The 15,661-nt window shown below is 66.6% G+C and overlaps 4 protein-coding genes across 5 annotated transcripts; 2 read left to right on the plus strand and 2 right to left on the minus strand.

Moving 5' to 3' along the window:
- On the plus strand, nucleotides 1-6,205 carry INO80B (INO80 complex subunit B). Its single transcript, XM_090035295.1, has 5 exons — nucleotides 1-141; nucleotides 573-756; nucleotides 3,805-3,923; nucleotides 4,472-4,647; nucleotides 5,114-6,205. The coding sequence occupies exons 1-5, from the start codon at nucleotides 90-92 to the stop codon at nucleotides 5,579-5,581; spliced, it is 999 nt and encodes a 332-aa protein (XP_089891421.1). The 5' UTR covers nucleotides 1-89; the 3' UTR covers nucleotides 5,582-6,205.
- A 976-nt stretch (nucleotides 6,206-7,181) lies between these two features.
- On the plus strand, nucleotides 7,182-9,470 carry WBP1 (WW domain binding protein 1). The gene is made up of 4 exons (XM_090035294.1): nucleotides 7,182-7,461; nucleotides 7,676-7,778; nucleotides 7,866-8,027; nucleotides 8,165-9,470. Exons 1-4 carry the CDS (start codon nucleotides 7,396-7,398, stop codon nucleotides 8,854-8,856), a joined length of 1,023 nt encoding a protein of 340 aa, XP_089891420.1. The 5' UTR covers nucleotides 7,182-7,395; the 3' UTR covers nucleotides 8,857-9,470.
- Nucleotides 9,471-9,713: 243 nt separating this feature from the next.
- Nucleotides 9,714-12,886, minus strand: MOGS (mannosyl-oligosaccharide glucosidase). 2 transcript variants are annotated; one of them, XM_090035209.1, is made up of 4 exons: nucleotides 12,414-12,886; nucleotides 12,122-12,342; nucleotides 11,786-11,976; nucleotides 9,714-11,684 (listed from the first exon to the last, which is right to left on the minus strand). In XM_090035209.1, exons 1-4 carry the CDS (start codon nucleotides 12,748-12,750, stop codon nucleotides 9,950-9,952), a joined length of 2,484 nt encoding a protein of 827 aa, XP_089891335.1. In that variant the 5' UTR covers nucleotides 12,751-12,886; the 3' UTR covers nucleotides 9,714-9,949. The 2 variants fall into 2 exon arrangements, with proteins under 2 accessions (XP_089891335.1, XP_089891334.1); XM_090035208.1 differs by having other exon boundaries at nucleotides 12,122-12,881.
- Nucleotides 12,887-12,952: 66 nt separating this feature from the next.
- On the minus strand, nucleotides 12,953-15,612 carry LOC149869934 (programmed cell death protein 4-like). The gene is made up of 11 exons (XM_090035280.1): nucleotides 15,503-15,612; nucleotides 15,112-15,370; nucleotides 14,859-14,956; nucleotides 14,627-14,740; nucleotides 14,318-14,539; nucleotides 14,125-14,222; nucleotides 13,927-14,041; nucleotides 13,734-13,841; nucleotides 13,529-13,639; nucleotides 13,309-13,448; nucleotides 12,953-13,214 (listed from the first exon to the last, which is right to left on the minus strand). The coding sequence occupies exons 1-11, from the start codon at nucleotides 15,545-15,547 to the stop codon at nucleotides 13,163-13,165; spliced, it is 1,362 nt and encodes a 453-aa protein (XP_089891406.1). The 5' UTR covers nucleotides 15,548-15,612; the 3' UTR covers nucleotides 12,953-13,162.
- Between the last annotated feature and the right edge of the window lie 49 nt (nucleotides 15,613-15,661).

Genomic DNA, 15,661 nt, shown 5'->3' on the forward strand with positions numbered 1-15,661 from the left:
TTTCTGCTGCGGGAGGAGAAGCGGAAGTCGGGGGGTCGGGTCCGTGCAGCACTGGGTCCCCCACGCGGACGCCCTGTGCCGGCTGTCCGATGAGCAAGGCGTGGCGGCGGAGCGGTGGCAGGATGGAGCCGCCCGACGGGGGTGATGCCTTTCCCCCACCGCGTGCTTGGCCTGGGAGGGTCATAACCCGGTCGGGGGGGGAGGCCGTTATACCTTGTTCCCAGCCCTGCGGGGAGCCCCTGGACGCCTGGGTCCCCCCAACCCCCTTCCCCAGGGCCGCAGGGGGACGAGGCTGAGCGCGCCTGTGCCCCCCCGGGAAGGAAATGGCCCCTCCCCCCCGACGGGACCGAGGATGGTCCCCTACCCCACTCCCTCCCCCTTCTCGCACCCCCGCTCTGGGGGCTGGCAGGTGTGGAGGCTGCATGTGGCTGTGCCCTCCCCGGGGAAATAGATGGTCTCTCCCCCACCAGGGGCTGAGGCTGGGCCCCTGCCCCTCCTCCCTACTGCTTCCCCACCCTGGGGGTGCTGGGTGAGGAAGCTGAGCGTGTCTGCCTGTGTATGTGCCTCCCTAGGGGACCAGGACGAGTCCAACGGCCATGGGTCGCACAAGAAGAAGCACAAGAAACACAAGAAGAAGCACAAGAAGAAGCATCACCATGAGGACGTGGTGCCTGGCTCCATCCTGCCCACGCCCCAGCCCCAGCCCCAGCTCAAGCTCAAGATCAAGCTGGGTGGGCAGGTCCTGGGCACCAAGAGGTGAGCGAGGCCAGGGCTGGAGCCGGGTTTGGCTGTGCTGGCTCCCACGCCCACTATAGATTTCATAGACATTAGGGCTGGAAGGGACCTCAGGAGATCATTGAGTCCAGGCCCCTGCCCAAAGGGCAGGAAGTCAGCTGGGGTCATAGGATCCCAGCAAGATAAGCATCCAATTTACTCTTGAAGGTGTTCAGTGTAGGTGCTTGAACCACCTCCGCTGGCAGACCGTTCCAGACCTTGGGGGCTCGGACAGTAAAGAAATTCTTCCTTATGTCCAGCCTGAAACGGTCTTGCAGGAGTTTGTGACCGTTCAACCTCGTCATCCCTTGGGGCGCTCTGGTGAACAAACGTTCCCCCAGATCTTGGTGGTCACCCCTGATAAACTTATAGGTGGCCATCAGATCACCCCTGAGCCTGCGCTTTTCCAGGCTAAAGAGTCCCATGGCTCTCAGCCTATCATCGTAAGATCTGTTTTCCTGACCTCTGATCATGCGCGTGGCTCTCCTCTGGATTCTCTCAAGCTTCTCCACATCCTTTTTGAATTGTGGAGCCCAAAACTGGGCGCAGTACTCCAGCTGCGGCCTCACCAAGGCCGAGTACAAGGGGAGAATGATGTCCCGGGATTTGCTCGAGAAGCATCTATGGATGCAAGCCGGCGTTTTGGTCGCTTTACTAGCCGCAGCATCGCATTGCAGGCTCATGTTCATCTTGTGGTCAGTGATGACCCCCAAGTCTCTTTCTTCTGTAGTGCTAACCAACGTAGCACTGCCGAGCCTATAAGGGTGCTGCAGGTTTTTCCTCCCAAGGTGGAGAGCCTTGCATTTTTCGATGTTAAACACCATGAGGTTCTCGTCTGCCCATTTGCTGAGCTTGTCCAGGTCAGCCTGGATCACCCGCCTATCTTCTGGCGTGGATGCTTTGCCCCAAAGTTTGGTGTCATCGGCGAACTTGGCCAGTCCACTCCTGACTCCAATGTCCACATCGTTAATGAAGATGTTGAACAGTATGGGTCCCAGGACAGAGCCTTGAGGGACCCCACTGGTTACAGGGCACCATGATGAGTGACTGCCATCAATCACAACCCTCTGGGTCCGACCACAAAGCCAATTTCCCAGCCAGCGGATAGTGGTGGAGCCAAGGCCACAACCGGCCAGTTTGGCCAAGAGGTGATCATGGGATACCAGATCAAAAGCTTTTTTGAAGTCAAGATATATGACATCAATCTCTTCTCCCTCATCCAGGTGATAGGTCACCTGGTCATAGAAGGAAATGAGATTGGTCAAACAAGACCTACCCACAACAAACTCATGCTGGCTGTCCCTTAGGATGTTAGCCTGGGCCAGTCCATCAAGGATGGCCTCCTTAATAAACTTTTCTAAGATCTTCCCCAGGATAGAAGTCAGGCTAATAGGCCTGTAGTTAGCCGGATCCACTCTCCTCCCTTTCTTGAAGATCGGCACCACATTGGCCTTCTTCCAGTCTTTGGGCCCTACACCAGAGCGCCAGGAGCTCTCAAAGACCCGTGCCAGGGGCTGAGCTATGACGCTCGCCAGCTTCTTGAGTACCCTGGGGTGCAGGTTGTCAGGGCCAGCTGACTTGAAGGTATCCAGCTTCTCAAGGTGTTCCTTCATGAGGTCAGCATTGATGGAGGGTAGGGGATCCCCCTTACCCAGATTTCCGTGTCCCATAGCAGGCATGGGCATCCCATGTGACTGATGAAAGACTGACGCAAAGTACCTATTTAATAGGTTGGCTTTTTCCTGGGCGTCAGTTGTCAGTTGCTCCATCTGGTTTAGCAGGGGTCCAACATTGCCCTTGCTTGGCTTCCCTCCCCCCCGCCCCCCCTTTGGGCTTGTGGCCTCCCAAACGCGAGGCTCTGGGTTTGAGGCTCTGCCTGTCGCAGTGCTGCCATCGCACTGACATCTGCAGTTTTATAAGAACAACTCATTCAGGTCCAGTTCTGTGTTGGCCATTGGTTTCTCTTGGGTCTTTTCTGTGGTGAAGCTGTTCCGCTCCCAGCTGCAGTTAGGCCAGGCTCCTCTGCAGTCTCCCCAGGGCCTTTTCTATGTGTTGTCAAAGAGAGTCAAGGAGCAGCTTCTTTCCCCTTCTCGCTCCACCCTGGCCCCAGGTAAAAAAGTGCACCCCCCCCCCTTGCAGCTTGTTTCTCCCACCTCCCACTGGCTCCCAAAGCAGCCTGGGGGCTGTAGTTCAAACCACTGTCCCCCTCTTGTAGCCTCCCTGCCCATGGGAGGACCTGGGGATCTACCCCATGCCCCAGTGCATCAGAGCCGTTTGTCATAGTTTCATAGATTTCATAGACATTTGGGCTGGAAGGGACCCCAGAGGATCATCGAGTCCTAGCCCCCTGCCCCAGGGGCAGGAAGTCAGCAGGGATCATAGGATCCCAGCAAGATAAGCATCCAAATGTGTCTTGAAGGTGTTCAGAGTGGGTGCTTGAATCGCCCTCTAGTAGGTGGCCATCAGATCATCCAGATTCATACTAGCTAGGGTCAGGAAGGACCTGAACAAATCTTCTAGCCTGACCCCCTGCCACAGGCAGGAATGAATGCTGGGTTTACAGGACCCCAGACAGGTGATCATCCAACTTCCTCTTGAATTTGCCCGTGGTAGGGGCGAGGACCACTTCCCTGGGAAGTTGGTTCCAGAATTTGGCACCCTAACTCTAACATATTGCCTTCTGATCTCTAACCTAAACCTGTATGTATGTATGCTGTGGATTCCTTCTCCCAAGGTGCAGCACCCTGCATTTGTCTATGTTGAACCCCATCCTATTCTTGTCTGCCCACTTTCATAGTCTGTCTAAATCTAGTTGCAGCCTCTCTCTCCCTTCCAAGTGTGTCCATCTCGCCCCACATCTTGTCTGTATTGCCTAGTGTCCCAGGTCTTCCTCCTTCCCTAGGACAGCCCAGCCCTGCCATGTTCCAAAACAGCACCATTGCTGTGGCTGGGCCTAGGGTCAGAGTCCTCCCTGTGGGTGCTGCTCTCTGCCCCCCCAGGAGGGTGACTGGGCATCTGCTCTCTCCTCAGTGTGCCAACCTTCACGGTGATCCCCGAGGCGCCACGCTCCCCCTCCCCGCTCATGGTGGTGGACGATGAGGACGAGCCCATGGAGGGTGTCCCCATTGAGCAATACCGGGCCTGGCTGGGTGAGTTGTGGGATTGCAGGAGCAGCGTGGAGCCAGACAGTGAAGAAGTTCTTTCTTATGTCCAGCCTGAACCGGTCACAGTGGAGTTTGTGACCATTCGATCTTGTCATCCCTTTCCCCCAGATCCTGATGAGCACCCCTGATAAACTTATAGGTGGGCATCAGATCACCCAGATTCATACTAGCTAGGGTCTGACCGGGGCTGATGATGAGGTTGGGGTTGAAAATCTTTGGGAGGTGGCCACTCTGCTTTCCTTCATGTCAGTAGTCCGAGAGTCACTTTAGGCAGGTCTGGGGCCTTGTAGCTTGTGTCCCTATCTGGCTGTTGAAGCAGCAGTTGCCACCCCTGGAGCCAGGGCACAGCTCCCAGCCACCACCCTGGGGTTTCTCTGCTAGGAGATAAAGACAGTTCTGCCCCAAGGAGCAGGGCAGGGACAGAGTTGGCCCCACATGGGCCCCGTGGGACTTCGGTTGCCTGGTTGGGGGTGGGAGGGGTGAGGAATGGGCCTAGCACAGGCTGTGATGTTCCCTCTGCTGTGGCCGCCCAGACGAGGACAGCAACCTGGAGCCCTCGCCCCTGCCCGACCTGGACACTGAGAGCTGCTTCCCTGCCCGCGAGGAGGAGGAGGAGGAGCGCTGGCTGGACGCGCTGGAGAAGGGCGAGCTGGATGACAATGGCGAGCTCAAAAAAGAGGTGGATGAGTCCTTGCTCACTGCCAGACAGGTGAGGTGGGGGGCATTGGGGCTGGCCAGCGCTGCCCCTACCCCAGCAAATGTCCCCTGGGGTGTCTGATGTGCACGGGGAAGGGGGGAGTCCTAAGGGGGTGCTGCTGTTGCTGGAGCTGTGCAGAGCCCATTGCCCCAGCCCCAGTGGCAGCACTGTGTCCAGGAAGGAGCTGTAGCAGCTCTAGAGCTGTACCTATCACCACAGCCAGGGCCTGCCGGCTCCTTGTGCCTGCTCGTTGCCTCTGGGGGAGGCCCAGCCCTGAAATCCCAGGCGCTCTGGGAAAGCTTGGGGCTGGCAGTTGCTTGCAGAGCTGAGGCCTGGCTCTTCCTGCTGCTAGTGGAAGTGACTGGTCTTGCCTGCCCTGGGCAGGCACAGGGAGAGCCCAGCCTGGGCTAGAGTTGGGCCAGGCAGGACTGAATGGGGCCTGGGACTGGCCTGATGTCCCCACTCCGTGCCCCCACAGAAAGCGCTCCTGCACAAGCAGCAGAGCCAGCCGCTGCTGGAGCTGCCCATGGGCTACAAGGCCAAGGCGCTGACCGAGGAGATGCTGGTGAAGCGGGAGGAACGGGCCCGCAAGCGGCGCCTACAGGCAGCCAAGAAAGCCGAGGAGAACAAGAACCAGACCATTGAGCGCCTCACCAAGACCAGCAAGGCCAAGGTGAAGGCACTGCGGGAGCGCCGGGCCCGCCCCGCACCCTGTCCCATGGTGCGTTACTGCAGCCGTGCCGATGGTGCTGCTCTGTGCTTCCCGCCTGGTGTTGTTCCGCCCCTGGCACCCCGCACTGCGCCCGCCCCGCCCCTGCCCGCCCTCTGTGGCGTGCGGGGCTGCCACAACCCCCGGCGCTACGCCTGCTCCCGCACCGGCCTGCCGCTCTGCAGCCTTGCCTGCTACCACAAGAACCTGCTGCTGCTGCAGGAGGCAGCTGCTTAGCGCCCATGCTGAGGACCCAATGATGGGGCCACCCTGGAAGGACACTGTGCCCAGGGTTGGCCCCGTGACAGCACTAGGCGCAACGAGTGCTGCGTAGGCTGGCCGTTGGACAATAGACGGTGCGAACCGGCACGCATGTGGGTCACGGCGCTCCTCCCGGCCCTGGAGCCCATTCTGCACAAGTGTCTACTGGTGGGGCCCCGGCTGGCACTCCCATGGGTCTGCTCGCAGCCATTCCCTTGTCAGCAGAGGCGCTGCCAGAAGCCACAGAGATCCCGCTCCCCCTGCGCAGCAGAGGAGCTGCAAGACGGCAGCCCAGCTCCCCGGGTTGAAACCCCAGGCTGCGACATACCCCTGCTGCCGCTGGCCCTGGGGCCACAGCTGACCACAGCTAGAAGGTGCTGGCAGCTGTGGGCTTGGGGGCTGAGGGCAGGAGGCCGAGTGTGGAGTGCTGCAGTCAGGGGAGGGTGGCCAGGAGGCCTGAGGACCTAGGGCCCTCTCCTGCCCTGATCCCGGGCCCCTGGTGCAGGTACCCCCCGGCTCGCGTTGTGTCCCCCGCTACCCCTCACAGGGCCGGCGTCTGTAACTACCAGCTGGGTTTATTAAAGATACACGGAAGGTCTCTGCCCTCGGCGCAGGTCTGCGGTACCTCGCTCCTAACGTGCCTGGAGGGAGGGGCCATCCCGGAGCCGCGGCCGGGTGGGGGATGTGCACCCAGTGCTGGCAGGCACCGCCAGCCCTACTCAGCCTGGGAGGGAGGGCGCAGCTGCCTGCCTGGCTGTCCTGGACCCGGGCACCGGTGCTGGAGCCCTTCAGGCCCAGTGACCGACTGGGGCCTGGGCTCAGGGTGGTGGTGGGGGTGCTATGGCCTAGTGCGCTCGCCCTTGGGGCCGGGACAGCCGTCGTCCTCCTCCCCCTTGGCCCCTCGCAGCAACAGGGCGAGGAGACGGTGCGGGGGGCGGACGTGTTACGGCTCAAATCGACCGGGGGCGGGCGAGCCGGGACGGGGCCAGCGGGCAGAGAGTGGGAGCGGGCCCAGGGCAGGGCCACGACGCCGGGGTTGCCCCGCGGACCCCAGCGGGGTCAGGCTGGAGGCGGATCCCGGCCCCGCTCCTCCCACTGCCTCGCGTCCCCGCCCCCTGGACTTGACTCCTGACCTTGCCCTTGCCCCACCCCCTGCAAAGCTCCGCCCGGCAGCCACAGTCATGCCCGCCTCCCGAGCAGCCAGCAGAGGGCGCCGGCCGCATGGAGATGGCTGACCAGCGGCTCCCGTTGGACGCCACCCTTGTCCATCAGGCAGATTCTCGGAGTTCGTTGCTTGGCGCGCTTGTCCATCTCACCCTGGGGCACCGGTCCATGCCTCTTTATTGGACCAGCTAGTGCTGAGTCACGCCCAGAAGGCGGCCGTCCGGTTTCCATTGGTGCCCGTGACCATCTAGCCTTCACCCGGCGCGGCCATTGGCGAGGCGGCGTATCAATCACGGGCGGGGAGGCGCAGTTCCGTCATCCATTGGCTGCCCCACCTGCCGGTCACCTGTGGGAGGCGGGCCTCGCTCCCTTTGTCTCTGTTGTTGGGCGTGAGGGGAGCCTCTCGTCCGCCGCTGATTGGCGAGCAGCGCGGCGCCCATTGGCCGGCGGCCGCGGCGGGCGCGCCGATTGGCTTCGGGCGGCGGCGGAGGCGGGACCCGCGGCCCGGGGCCGATGGCGGCGGCGGGGCCGGGCCGGGGCGGGATGGCGGCGGCCGGGGAGCGGCGGCGGCGCCGGGCCGGGGCGGCGGCGCGGGCCGGGGTCCACGGGAGCCTGTAGGCGGCGCCATGGAGCGGCCCGGCAGCGGCGGCGGGGGGGCCTGGGCCGCACTGCGGGGCCGGCAGCAGCAGCAGGTATCGCGCAGTCGTGACAGGCCCCGCCCACTTTGTATCGCGATAGTTTCGGGTGTTCTCGCGATAGCGGCGCCCTCGCGCCTCCCCGCGGGCTCGTGCAGCTGTGCGTGCGCAGGGGGAGGTTTCCATCATGAGGTCCCTCGGCTGAGTCGCGATAGCGTGCTGGGCGGGGCTCCCGCCGGCCCCTCCCCCCATCCCCTCCCGTATACCGCAGGCTCGTCAATACTGCCCAGGGGTGAACAACCAGCCCTACGTGTGCGAGACGGGGCACTGCTGTGGGGAGACCGGCTGCTGCACATACTACTACGAGCTCTGGTGTGAGTGCGGGGTCAGGGGTCGCGGTCGCCCCAGGGCAGGGGCAGCTCCCAGCGCGGGCCCAACCCCTCCTCGCCCTCCGCCCACAGGGTTTTGGCTGCTCTGGACCGTCCTCATCCTCTTCAGCTGCTGCTGCGCCTACCGGCACCGGCGCGCCAAGCTGCGCCTGCAGCAGCAGCAGCGGCAGCGTGAGATCAACCTCATCGCCTACCATGGTGCCTGCAACTACCCTGCCTCCATGATGGACCTCAGTGAGTGCCATCCGTGCCATCCTACCGGCAGTTCTGGCTCCTGTGAGCCAGGGACAGGCCTGGTGGTTCAGGGGAGGGGGTGGAGGCAGGGCCGGGCCCAGTGTCTGCAGACACTGATGCTGCGCTCCGCCCTGCAGGGATGCTGGCCTCCTTTAAGCTGCCGGCCTACGAGGAGGTGGCGCACCGCCCCAGCACGCCGCCGCCCCCCTACAGCGCCATCCTGGCCCAGCTGGGCGGCCCGCACAGCCGTCTGGGCTCCAGCACGCCCACGCTGTCGCCCAGCTCGGGTAACTCCAGCAGCTGCTCGTGCGAGTCGAGCTGCCTGACCTCGCCCAGCAGCACATCGCTCTCAGTGCAGATCACAGATGAGACAGAGCGCAGCCGGGCCAGCACGCCCAGCGACGAGGGCGGCACCAGCACGGGCACCGGCGCAAGCTGGGAGCTGCCTGAGGAGGCGGGGCCCCATGAGGCCGCGCCGCGCCACCCGCTCTTCTCCTCCAACGTGGACTTCTTCGAGGCCGACTTGCACCGCTGCTCCGACATCGAGGAGGAGGATGAGGACCAGGACGAGGAGGAGGGCAGCTGTGCGGGGCAGGCCGTGGCCCAGGCTGAGGGCGAGCACTTCCGGCATCGGCGCCTCACGGGTGACTCGGGCATCGAGGTAGGGCGGTGCCAGGAGGAGGAAGGCACGGATGACAGCGAGGAGGAAATGCAGCTGCTGGGCAAGGCCGGGCCCGAGTCACCGCAGCGGGCCGAGCGCAAGAGCCTCTGCGGCATCCCCAGCGACGGCGGCAGTGAGGAGCCCGGCTCGCCCACCCTGCCCGTCTGAGTACCGCCTGCCGTGGCTGCTGACTGTTGGGGGGGCAGTTCCTACCCCTGCCCCCCACCTGCCCAGGCCCTGGCTGCCTGCCCGCTGGTGCTGGCTGGAGCTGTGCCGGGGCTGGGCTTAGCCTGCCCCTGCCCCCCGCCTTGGAGGAGTGAGGCCAGAGGGGCCAGCTCTGCTCAGAGGGCGCAGGGGTGGGGGCAGGCAGCTGAGCCCAGCCCTCGGGCACCTTTGCCCCCCTCTCCCAGGCTGCAGGGGCAGGGGTATGGAGGGGCAGGGGACGCAGACAGGCTGGCTCTAGGCCCGAGTGCCCCCTGCACAGACTGCTGTAGCTGGTGTGTGTCCCGCGCGCTGTCATGTGTCGGTGCCATGTGTAGCACTGTGGGCCGAGCCGCCCAGGGTCCTGGCCAGCACCCCTCCCTTCCAGGACCGCTGGGGAGTCCCCTGCCTGGAGCGCCGCCCTCCTGCTTCCGGAGCCGCCCAGCCGTGCCAGGGCCCCGCGGCATTCAGCTCCACTGCCTTCAGGGTGGAGAAACGGCTCTGCCCCTGCCTGCAGGTCTGCGCTCGGGCATGGGGACTCCGGTAGCCTTCTCTCAGCATTAAAGAAATGTGGAATTTGAGCCTGCCCCATGCTCCTCCCTGCGGGGGGGGATGGGGGATCCAGGGCTGCGTGGACCAGGCTCCCTGCCCCTTCCTTGCTCAGCAGCTCCTGTGTATTCCTGCCTGGCCCTGGCCCTGGCCACTCCGGCCAACCCCAGCTGAGGGGCAGAGCATAGGAACGACCCGCCTGTCTTCCCCATGCCCTGCCCAACCCCAGAGCCCTGCCCCTCTCCCCCCTACCCCAGGCAGGCACAAGCAAGAGATTCAAGTTTTTCCATTTTATTAAGAAAGCTTCCTGGGCCCAGCTGGTGCAGAGATTGCTCCATCTGTTTCCTGCCCCCAGAAGCAGCCTGGGCTGCCTCATCCACAAAAAAAAACCCTGAGAAGGATGAGCAGGGCCAGGAGCTGCTGGGGGACATAAACCCACATCCCCGACCTGGGTGCTCCTGCCCTGCTCACAGCAGCTCAGCCTGGTGGTAGGGGCTGCACTTCTAGCCCCCTAGTACTCCTCAGCCATCACAAGCACAACCAGGGCAGACCAGCCGGTAAAGGGGTGGCAACCCTGGCCATGTCCAGTGCTGTCATTGTACTGCTCCCACAGGTACCCACTGGCCACATATTGCCGGTACAGGTTGCCCACCAGGTTGGTGCGCAGCTCGTGGTAGAGCTGGGCTGCCCGCACCTGCTGAGGCCCTGGCAGCCTGGCGTAGTGGTGCAACGCCCGCAGCGCCAGGTAGTTGATGTTGACCCAGATGGGACCGCGCCAGTAGGGCGCATCGTGCTCAGTGTTGCGCTGCATGTAGAGGGGGCTGGTGGGTGCCAGGGAGCGCAGGCCAAAAGGCGTCCACAGCTTGGCCTCGCTGCGCAGGTCGGCCAACACAGCACCCAGGTGCGGCGAGTCTGGCTGCAGCAGCTGCAGCAGGAAGGGGAAGAGACTGATGTAGCCCAGTGCCTCCACGAAGCGCAGCCGCGGAGGCTCCCGCACCACCCGCACCAAGCGGGGTGGAGGCAGCTGGTGGCGCGGTTGCCCCGGGGGCACTGCCAGGCGCTCGCGCTCCAGCCCCACGGCCCGGCTGTGGTTGCCGTAGTCAGCGAAGGCACCCAGCTCTGCAGCCCAGTGCAGCTGCTCCAGCAAGGCGTTGTCACTCAGTGCCTGCACCAGGTGCTGGTACTCAGTCGCTGGCTCGCCCAACCGCTCGGCCACCTCAGCCATGACACTGGAGGCCAGCGCCATCCAACAGCGCAGGTCCAGATGCCGCTCGTCGGGCGAGGGGTGCGAGGCGCGGGGGTAGTCATCCAGCCCTGAGGCCAGTGTCTTGGGGTTGAGGAACAGCTTGGTGTCAGTGTCACGGCCGCGCCAGCGGAAGGTGTAAGGCAGCGGCCCGGCCTGCGTGCGGTTGTACCAATCGTACCAGGCCTGCAGGCGGGGGAAGAGGCGGCGCAGGTAGGCCGGCTCTGCCTCGCCTTGTGCCAGCAGCTGCTGCAGTGTCAGGAAGAGGGTGGGCGGGTTGGCGACATCAGGGTGCTGCAGCACGAACTCGGGGGGCACCTTGGCACGTGCCTCGTCATCCAGGATCTGCTCGCGTGGGATCCAGCCCTCGGCGTTCATGAGGTCCAGCCAGTGGGCCAGCACCTCTCGGCTCAGCGCCGGGTCCCAGCGTGCCAGCAGCAGCTGGTGGAAGCCCTCATCCCACAGGAAGCCGCGGGGGAAGAAGGAGCGGGAGGGCACAGCCGTGAAGAGCGGCCCCTCGGGGTAGAGCAGCGGTTCCTCGCCCTGCGGCGCCCGCACCAGTGACCACCCATGGAAGTAGCCCAGCCCGCCCAGCGCATTGCTGAGTGCGGCCCGGGCGAAGGCCTGTTCTGCGGCTGAGAAGCCCTTGCGGGCCAGCCCAAAGGTCTCCTCGAAACGCTGCTCAAAGGCGCTCACGTGCTCGGCCAGCTCCCGGCTCAGGGTGGCGCCGGCCAACGGGCTGGGGCGCTCTGCCTCCGTCACGCTGCCCGACTCGAAGAGCACCTCCAGCTGACAGGGCAGGCGCAGCGTCACCTGGTGCACCAGCAGCTGGGTGCGGGGCGGCTTGGCTGGGTCCCTTGGCGGACCCCGGTAGGTGTCCAGCCCGAAATAGTGTTGCCGGGGGCCGCCCGGTGGCGCGTGCACAAACCGTCTGCTCAGGCTGCTCTTTACTACGTCTGCCACACGGTGCAGCCCTGGGCTCATGGCCTGCAGGTAGTTATAGCTGCGAGGGAAAGGGGCAGCTCAGGGCCGGGCAGTGGAAGCCCACCCATGCCCTGCCAGCCCCTCCGGGGGGCCCTGAGGCAGGAGCACCCGCTCAGGTACCTGGCATGATGCGAGGCTGCGCCAGCGCCCGAGGGTTTACGGAAGGTGACGGTGAAGTGACCCAGCTCCTCCGAGGTGCCGGTCACGGCTGCCAGGCGCGTCTTGTCCTCCACGCGGGGCTCCAGCTCCCCCTGCCCGTCCGTGGCCACGTAGAAGAGCAAGGAGACAAGCGAGGCGGGGGCGCCAGTGTCCTGCAGGGAGAGTGATGCAGGTCCCGTCACCTGGCTGATTCCCCCCCATGGTTGGTTCCTGGGGGCTCAGAGCGAGGTGCCTGGGGCCCCCCAGCAGGATGGTCAGACACGCGGGTTCCCTCCCCCGTCCAGGCCTGGCACCCACTGTGGGCCTGGCCGTGACGCGCCAGCTCCAGTCGCCGCCATGCCGCCCGCCCGGGCGCTTGACGAAGTCGGTGCGCAGAACAAAGCCGAAGTCGCGGATCTCCTGCACGCCAAAGCGGAGGCCGTCGTGCAGCAGCCAGCCGTAGCCCGGCAGCCGGTCGCTCTGCTCGCACGTGTGGCGCAGCGTCACGTCCGACTCCAGCTGGTGCATCCACATCAGCCCTGCGGGGGCGGCGGGGGTGAGCCGCGGGCGTGGACGCGGCCCCAGGCCCCGCCGCCCCGGCCCCACGCACCTGCCACGGGCGACCGCGGGCTCCGCGCCTTCATGCCGAAGTAGAGGTGCGGGCGGTAGGAGCCCCAGAAGCGCGGCGCGGCGGCGCTGGCGTTGCCGGGCAGCGCGCGGGGCGCGGGGTGCGGCGTCACCAGGCGGGCGGCCCGGCTCCAGCGCCCGTAGGCGGCCCCGGCCCAGGCGGCGCAGCCCAGCGCCAGCGCCAGCAGCGCCGCCAGCGCCAGCGTCCGGCCCGGCCCCGAGCCCTGCTCCCGCTCCGCCGCGCCGCGGCCCCGCTCCCGCCGCTCCCGCTCCGCCGGCCGCGGCCCCTCGGGCCCCCTGCGCCTGCGCTCCCGCGGCATCGTGGCCCCGGCCCGGGCCCCGCTCTGCGCCGCTCCAAGCAGTGCCGCACGGACCCCGCCCGCCCACGTGTCGCGCCCGTCGCGCGTCACCGCTCCCGGCAGACCCCGCGCCAGCCATCCACGTGGCAGCCCCGCCCCCGCCGCGGGGCGCGCTGGGACGTGTAGTCCCGCAGTCCTCCCCAAAGAACAAGCAGCACCGGGCTCCTGCAGGGACACGTTTATTGGCAGTGCCCCCCCAGCCAGGCGGTGCCGCCAGAGGTCAAGGTCAAGGTGGTTCGGGGAGGGGGGCCCGGCCACTCCCCAGCGAGGCCAGGGGTTGAGTGGGGGCAGCTGCCGGCGCAAGGACTGAGGGTGATGCTGCAGCTCCCGGGGGAAGGCAGCGAGGAGACTTGCGGGGGGCGGCGAGTCCCGACTACTCTTTGATCCGTCCCCCGTCGCCCTCGCTCACGAACCGCTTGCGGCCCCTGGGGGAGCAGAGAGGGGCAGAATCAGGGCCTGAAGCCACCCCCCGGGACAGCCTCTCCCCATGCACCCCCTCCCCTCCAACCAGCTGCGTACCGGGCCGGGCAGGTGTCGCGCAGCTGCTTGGTGATGACACCCTCCTCGAAGCAGAGATCCACCAGCTTCTCGAGGAGGCCGTGGGCCAGCGGCACGTCCAGGCTGATGTCGCCCAGCTCCTCATACACCCGCTGGAAGCCCTGGAGGGGCAGGACCCCGGTCAGGGCTGCAGCCCACACCGGGGACTCAGCCTGCCCCGCACCCCCACTGCCCCGCTCACCCGGTTCATCTGGTCGAGCGTCACCAGCCCGGTCTCCCACAACACCTTCAGCAACCGAACCATCATGGCCACAGGCGTCTCCCCAGTGGACTCCAGCACCAGCACCACGGCCTGGCGGGACAGGATGGGATGTGGGGAAAAGGGGTCAGCACCGCTGGGCGACCCAGGATCCTGGGGTCTGAGCCCGACACTGTTCTGACCCTACCTCGTAGACGAGCTCATGGTGGAAGTGGGGCACCTCCAGCTGGCGCAGGCAGCGCTCAGCCTCCGACACCTCCCCAGACAGCAGGTACTCGCGCAGCAGCAGGCTCATCTGGGGGAACAGACGAGGCGCTGAGGGACGGACAGGCAGACCGGCCCCCTCGGTCTGCCACCCCGGCCCCAGGCAGCTGCCTGACCTCCTTGATGAGGTGCTTGACGGGGCGCTGGCCCCCACCCACGCCCCACACGTTGTCCAGGTGGTTCACGTCCCGCTTGATGCGCAGCAGCACGGCCGCGCGGTCCAGGGCTGCCCTGCAGGAGGGGGCATGGGTGAGCAGGGGGGCGGGTGGAGGAAGCGGGACTGGGGATGCAGGGACACACCCACGCACGCGTACCGGGCGTGCTCACAGTCCACACGGCCCTTGTAGCGCTCCAGGAAGTCGAGGGGCAGCGCATGGTCGGCCACGGCCCGCGCAATGAACTGGCCCAGCATCTGTGTGGACACAGGTGGGATGTGGGGAGCCTGGCCCCTGCCCCCAGCCTTCCAGGCACCCCAGTGCCTGTCCCCAGCCTAGCCTCCCCGCTCACCTGCGGGGCTTCGGGGGTGTCAAGGATGAGGTCGGGCAGGTCGCGCAGCACGCGGTCGAAGGCGGCAGCGAGGTCATCAGGGGTCAGCACGCGGCCCACCAGGTCGGCCAGCAGGCGTGATGTCAGCTCCCGGTGGCTGGCCTTGCCCTCCAGCGCCAGCGCCACGGCCAGCGCGGGCACCGCGCCCCGCCGCTCGCCTAGGTTCAGCCCCTGCAGCAGCGCCTGCGCCCACGGCCCCGCCATCAGCCCGGGCACGGCCCAGCCAGGGGGAGCCCCCACCCCTCCCCGCAGTGGTCCTCGGGGACTCACCATGACCTCGCTGGTGTCCCCGTGCTCAAAGTACTCCAGCACCATGGGCTGCACGTTCTTCTCCAGCTCCCCTTCCTCCAGCTCCGGTGTCACCGTGGCGTAGACGGTGTCCCCCTGCAGCACAGGGGCAGGGAGCTCTCAGCCCAGGCACCCGCCACCCTCCCCAGGAGCTCCTAGCCCCAGCTGGGTGCATCTGACAGGGGTGAGGCAGGACTGGGGCACGGGGAGCTACCTGGGCCGACTCGTCGTAGTTGGGGTCCCGGGCATCAGGCTCCTGGTAGCTGTACACCACGCCAGGCGCGCCCCACACGCCCTTGCCCCCAGCACCACCTGCCAGAGGGCACAGGGGTCACTGCCAGCCCCCACCGCGGCAGAGGCCCCGGCCGGGACGGAAGCAGCCTCAGACCACCCGAGGGCAGCCACGAGCCCAGGCCAGCGGGGCGGGGCGGGGCGGGAGTGCGGGGCCCGGGGGGTCGGGCCCTGACCTTTCTTGGGCAGGCCGCGACCTTTGCCCATGCGCGAGCGGCGGTCGTGGCCGCGGCCCTTGGGGCTGCCGGGGGGCTCGGGGCCGGGCTCGCCGCCCTCCGACAGGGACTCGCGGGCGGAGTCGCGGGACGACGTGCGCCGCAGCCGCCGCTTGGCCTGGGCCCGCAGCCGCGCCTCGTCCTGCGCCGCCCGCGCCGCCGCGCCCGCCAGCGCCACCTCCAGCGCCTCGTCCTCCCACTCCCCCGGCGCCGTCGCGGCCTGCGGGCGCCAGGGGTCAGCCAGGGGCCCCCATGCCCCCGCGCCCCCCTCCGACCCCCCGCCCCGCCCCCCGCCATTCCCCGCCCGCGCCCCGGCCCCGCCCCCGGCCCCGGCGCAGCGGTGGGTACTCGCCGGGGCCGCGGGGGGGGCGGGGGCGGGGAGCGCCGAGGCCGCCATGGCCGCACTGCTGGGCTGAGCTCAGCGGGGCGGGGCGGGGCGGGGCGGGGCGGCGCGCGGCATGCCGGAAACTGCAGTCCTGGGGCCACGCGTGGCGCTCCCGGGGCATGCTGG

Source organism: Crocodylus siamensis, chromosome 2, assembly GCF_052110815.1.
Source record: "Crocodylus siamensis isolate JL-2025a chromosome 2, ASM5211081v1, whole genome shotgun sequence".
NCBI lineage: Eukaryota > Metazoa > Chordata > Crocodylia > Crocodylidae > Crocodylus > Crocodylus siamensis.

Coding starts and splice junctions, on each gene's coding strand:
- INO80B (XM_090035295.1), top strand. CDS start 90: ATGAGCAAGGCGTGGCGGCGGAGCGGTGGCAGGATGGAGCCGCCCGAC. Junction 142..572: donor GATGGAGCCGCCCGACGGGG/GTGATGCCTTTC, acceptor GTGCCTCCCTAG/GGGACCAGGACGAGTCCAAC. Junction 757..3,804: donor CAGGTCCTGGGCACCAAGAG/GTGAGCGAGGCC, acceptor CTCTCTCCTCAG/TGTGCCAACCTTCACGGTGA.
- WBP1 (XM_090035294.1), top strand. CDS start 7,396: ATGGAGCGGCCCGGCAGCGGCGGCGGGGGGGCCTGGGCCGCACTGCGG. Junction 7,779..7,865: donor ATACTACTACGAGCTCTGGT/GTGAGTGCGGGG, acceptor CTCCGCCCACAG/GGTTTTGGCTGCTCTGGACC. Junction 8,028..8,164: donor TGCCTCCATGATGGACCTCA/GTGAGTGCCATC, acceptor TCCGCCCTGCAG/GGATGCTGGCCTCCTTTAAG.
- MOGS (XM_090035208.1), bottom strand. CDS start 12,868: ATGGCTGGCGCGGGGTCTGCCGGGAGCGGTGACGCGCGACGGGCGCGA. Junction 11,977..12,121: donor GCGTCACGGCCAGGCCCACA/GTGGGTGCCAGG, acceptor CTCTCCCTGCAG/GACACTGGCGCCCCCGCCTC. Junction 11,685..11,785: donor GCAGCCTCGCATCATGCCAG/GTACCTGAGCGG, acceptor TTTCCCTCGCAG/CTATAACTACCTGCAGGCCA.
- LOC149869934 (XM_090035280.1), bottom strand. CDS start 15,547: ATGGCGGCCTCGGCGCTCCCCGCCCCCGCCCCCCCCGCGGCCCCG. Junction 15,371..15,502: donor CCGCCCCCCCCGCGGCCCCG/GCGAGTACCCAC, acceptor TGGCGCCCGCAG/GCCGCGACGGCGCCGGGGGA. Junction 14,957..15,111: donor TCGCGGCCTGCCCAAGAAAG/GTCAGGGCCCGA, acceptor GCCCTCTGGCAG/GTGGTGCTGGGGGCAAGGGC.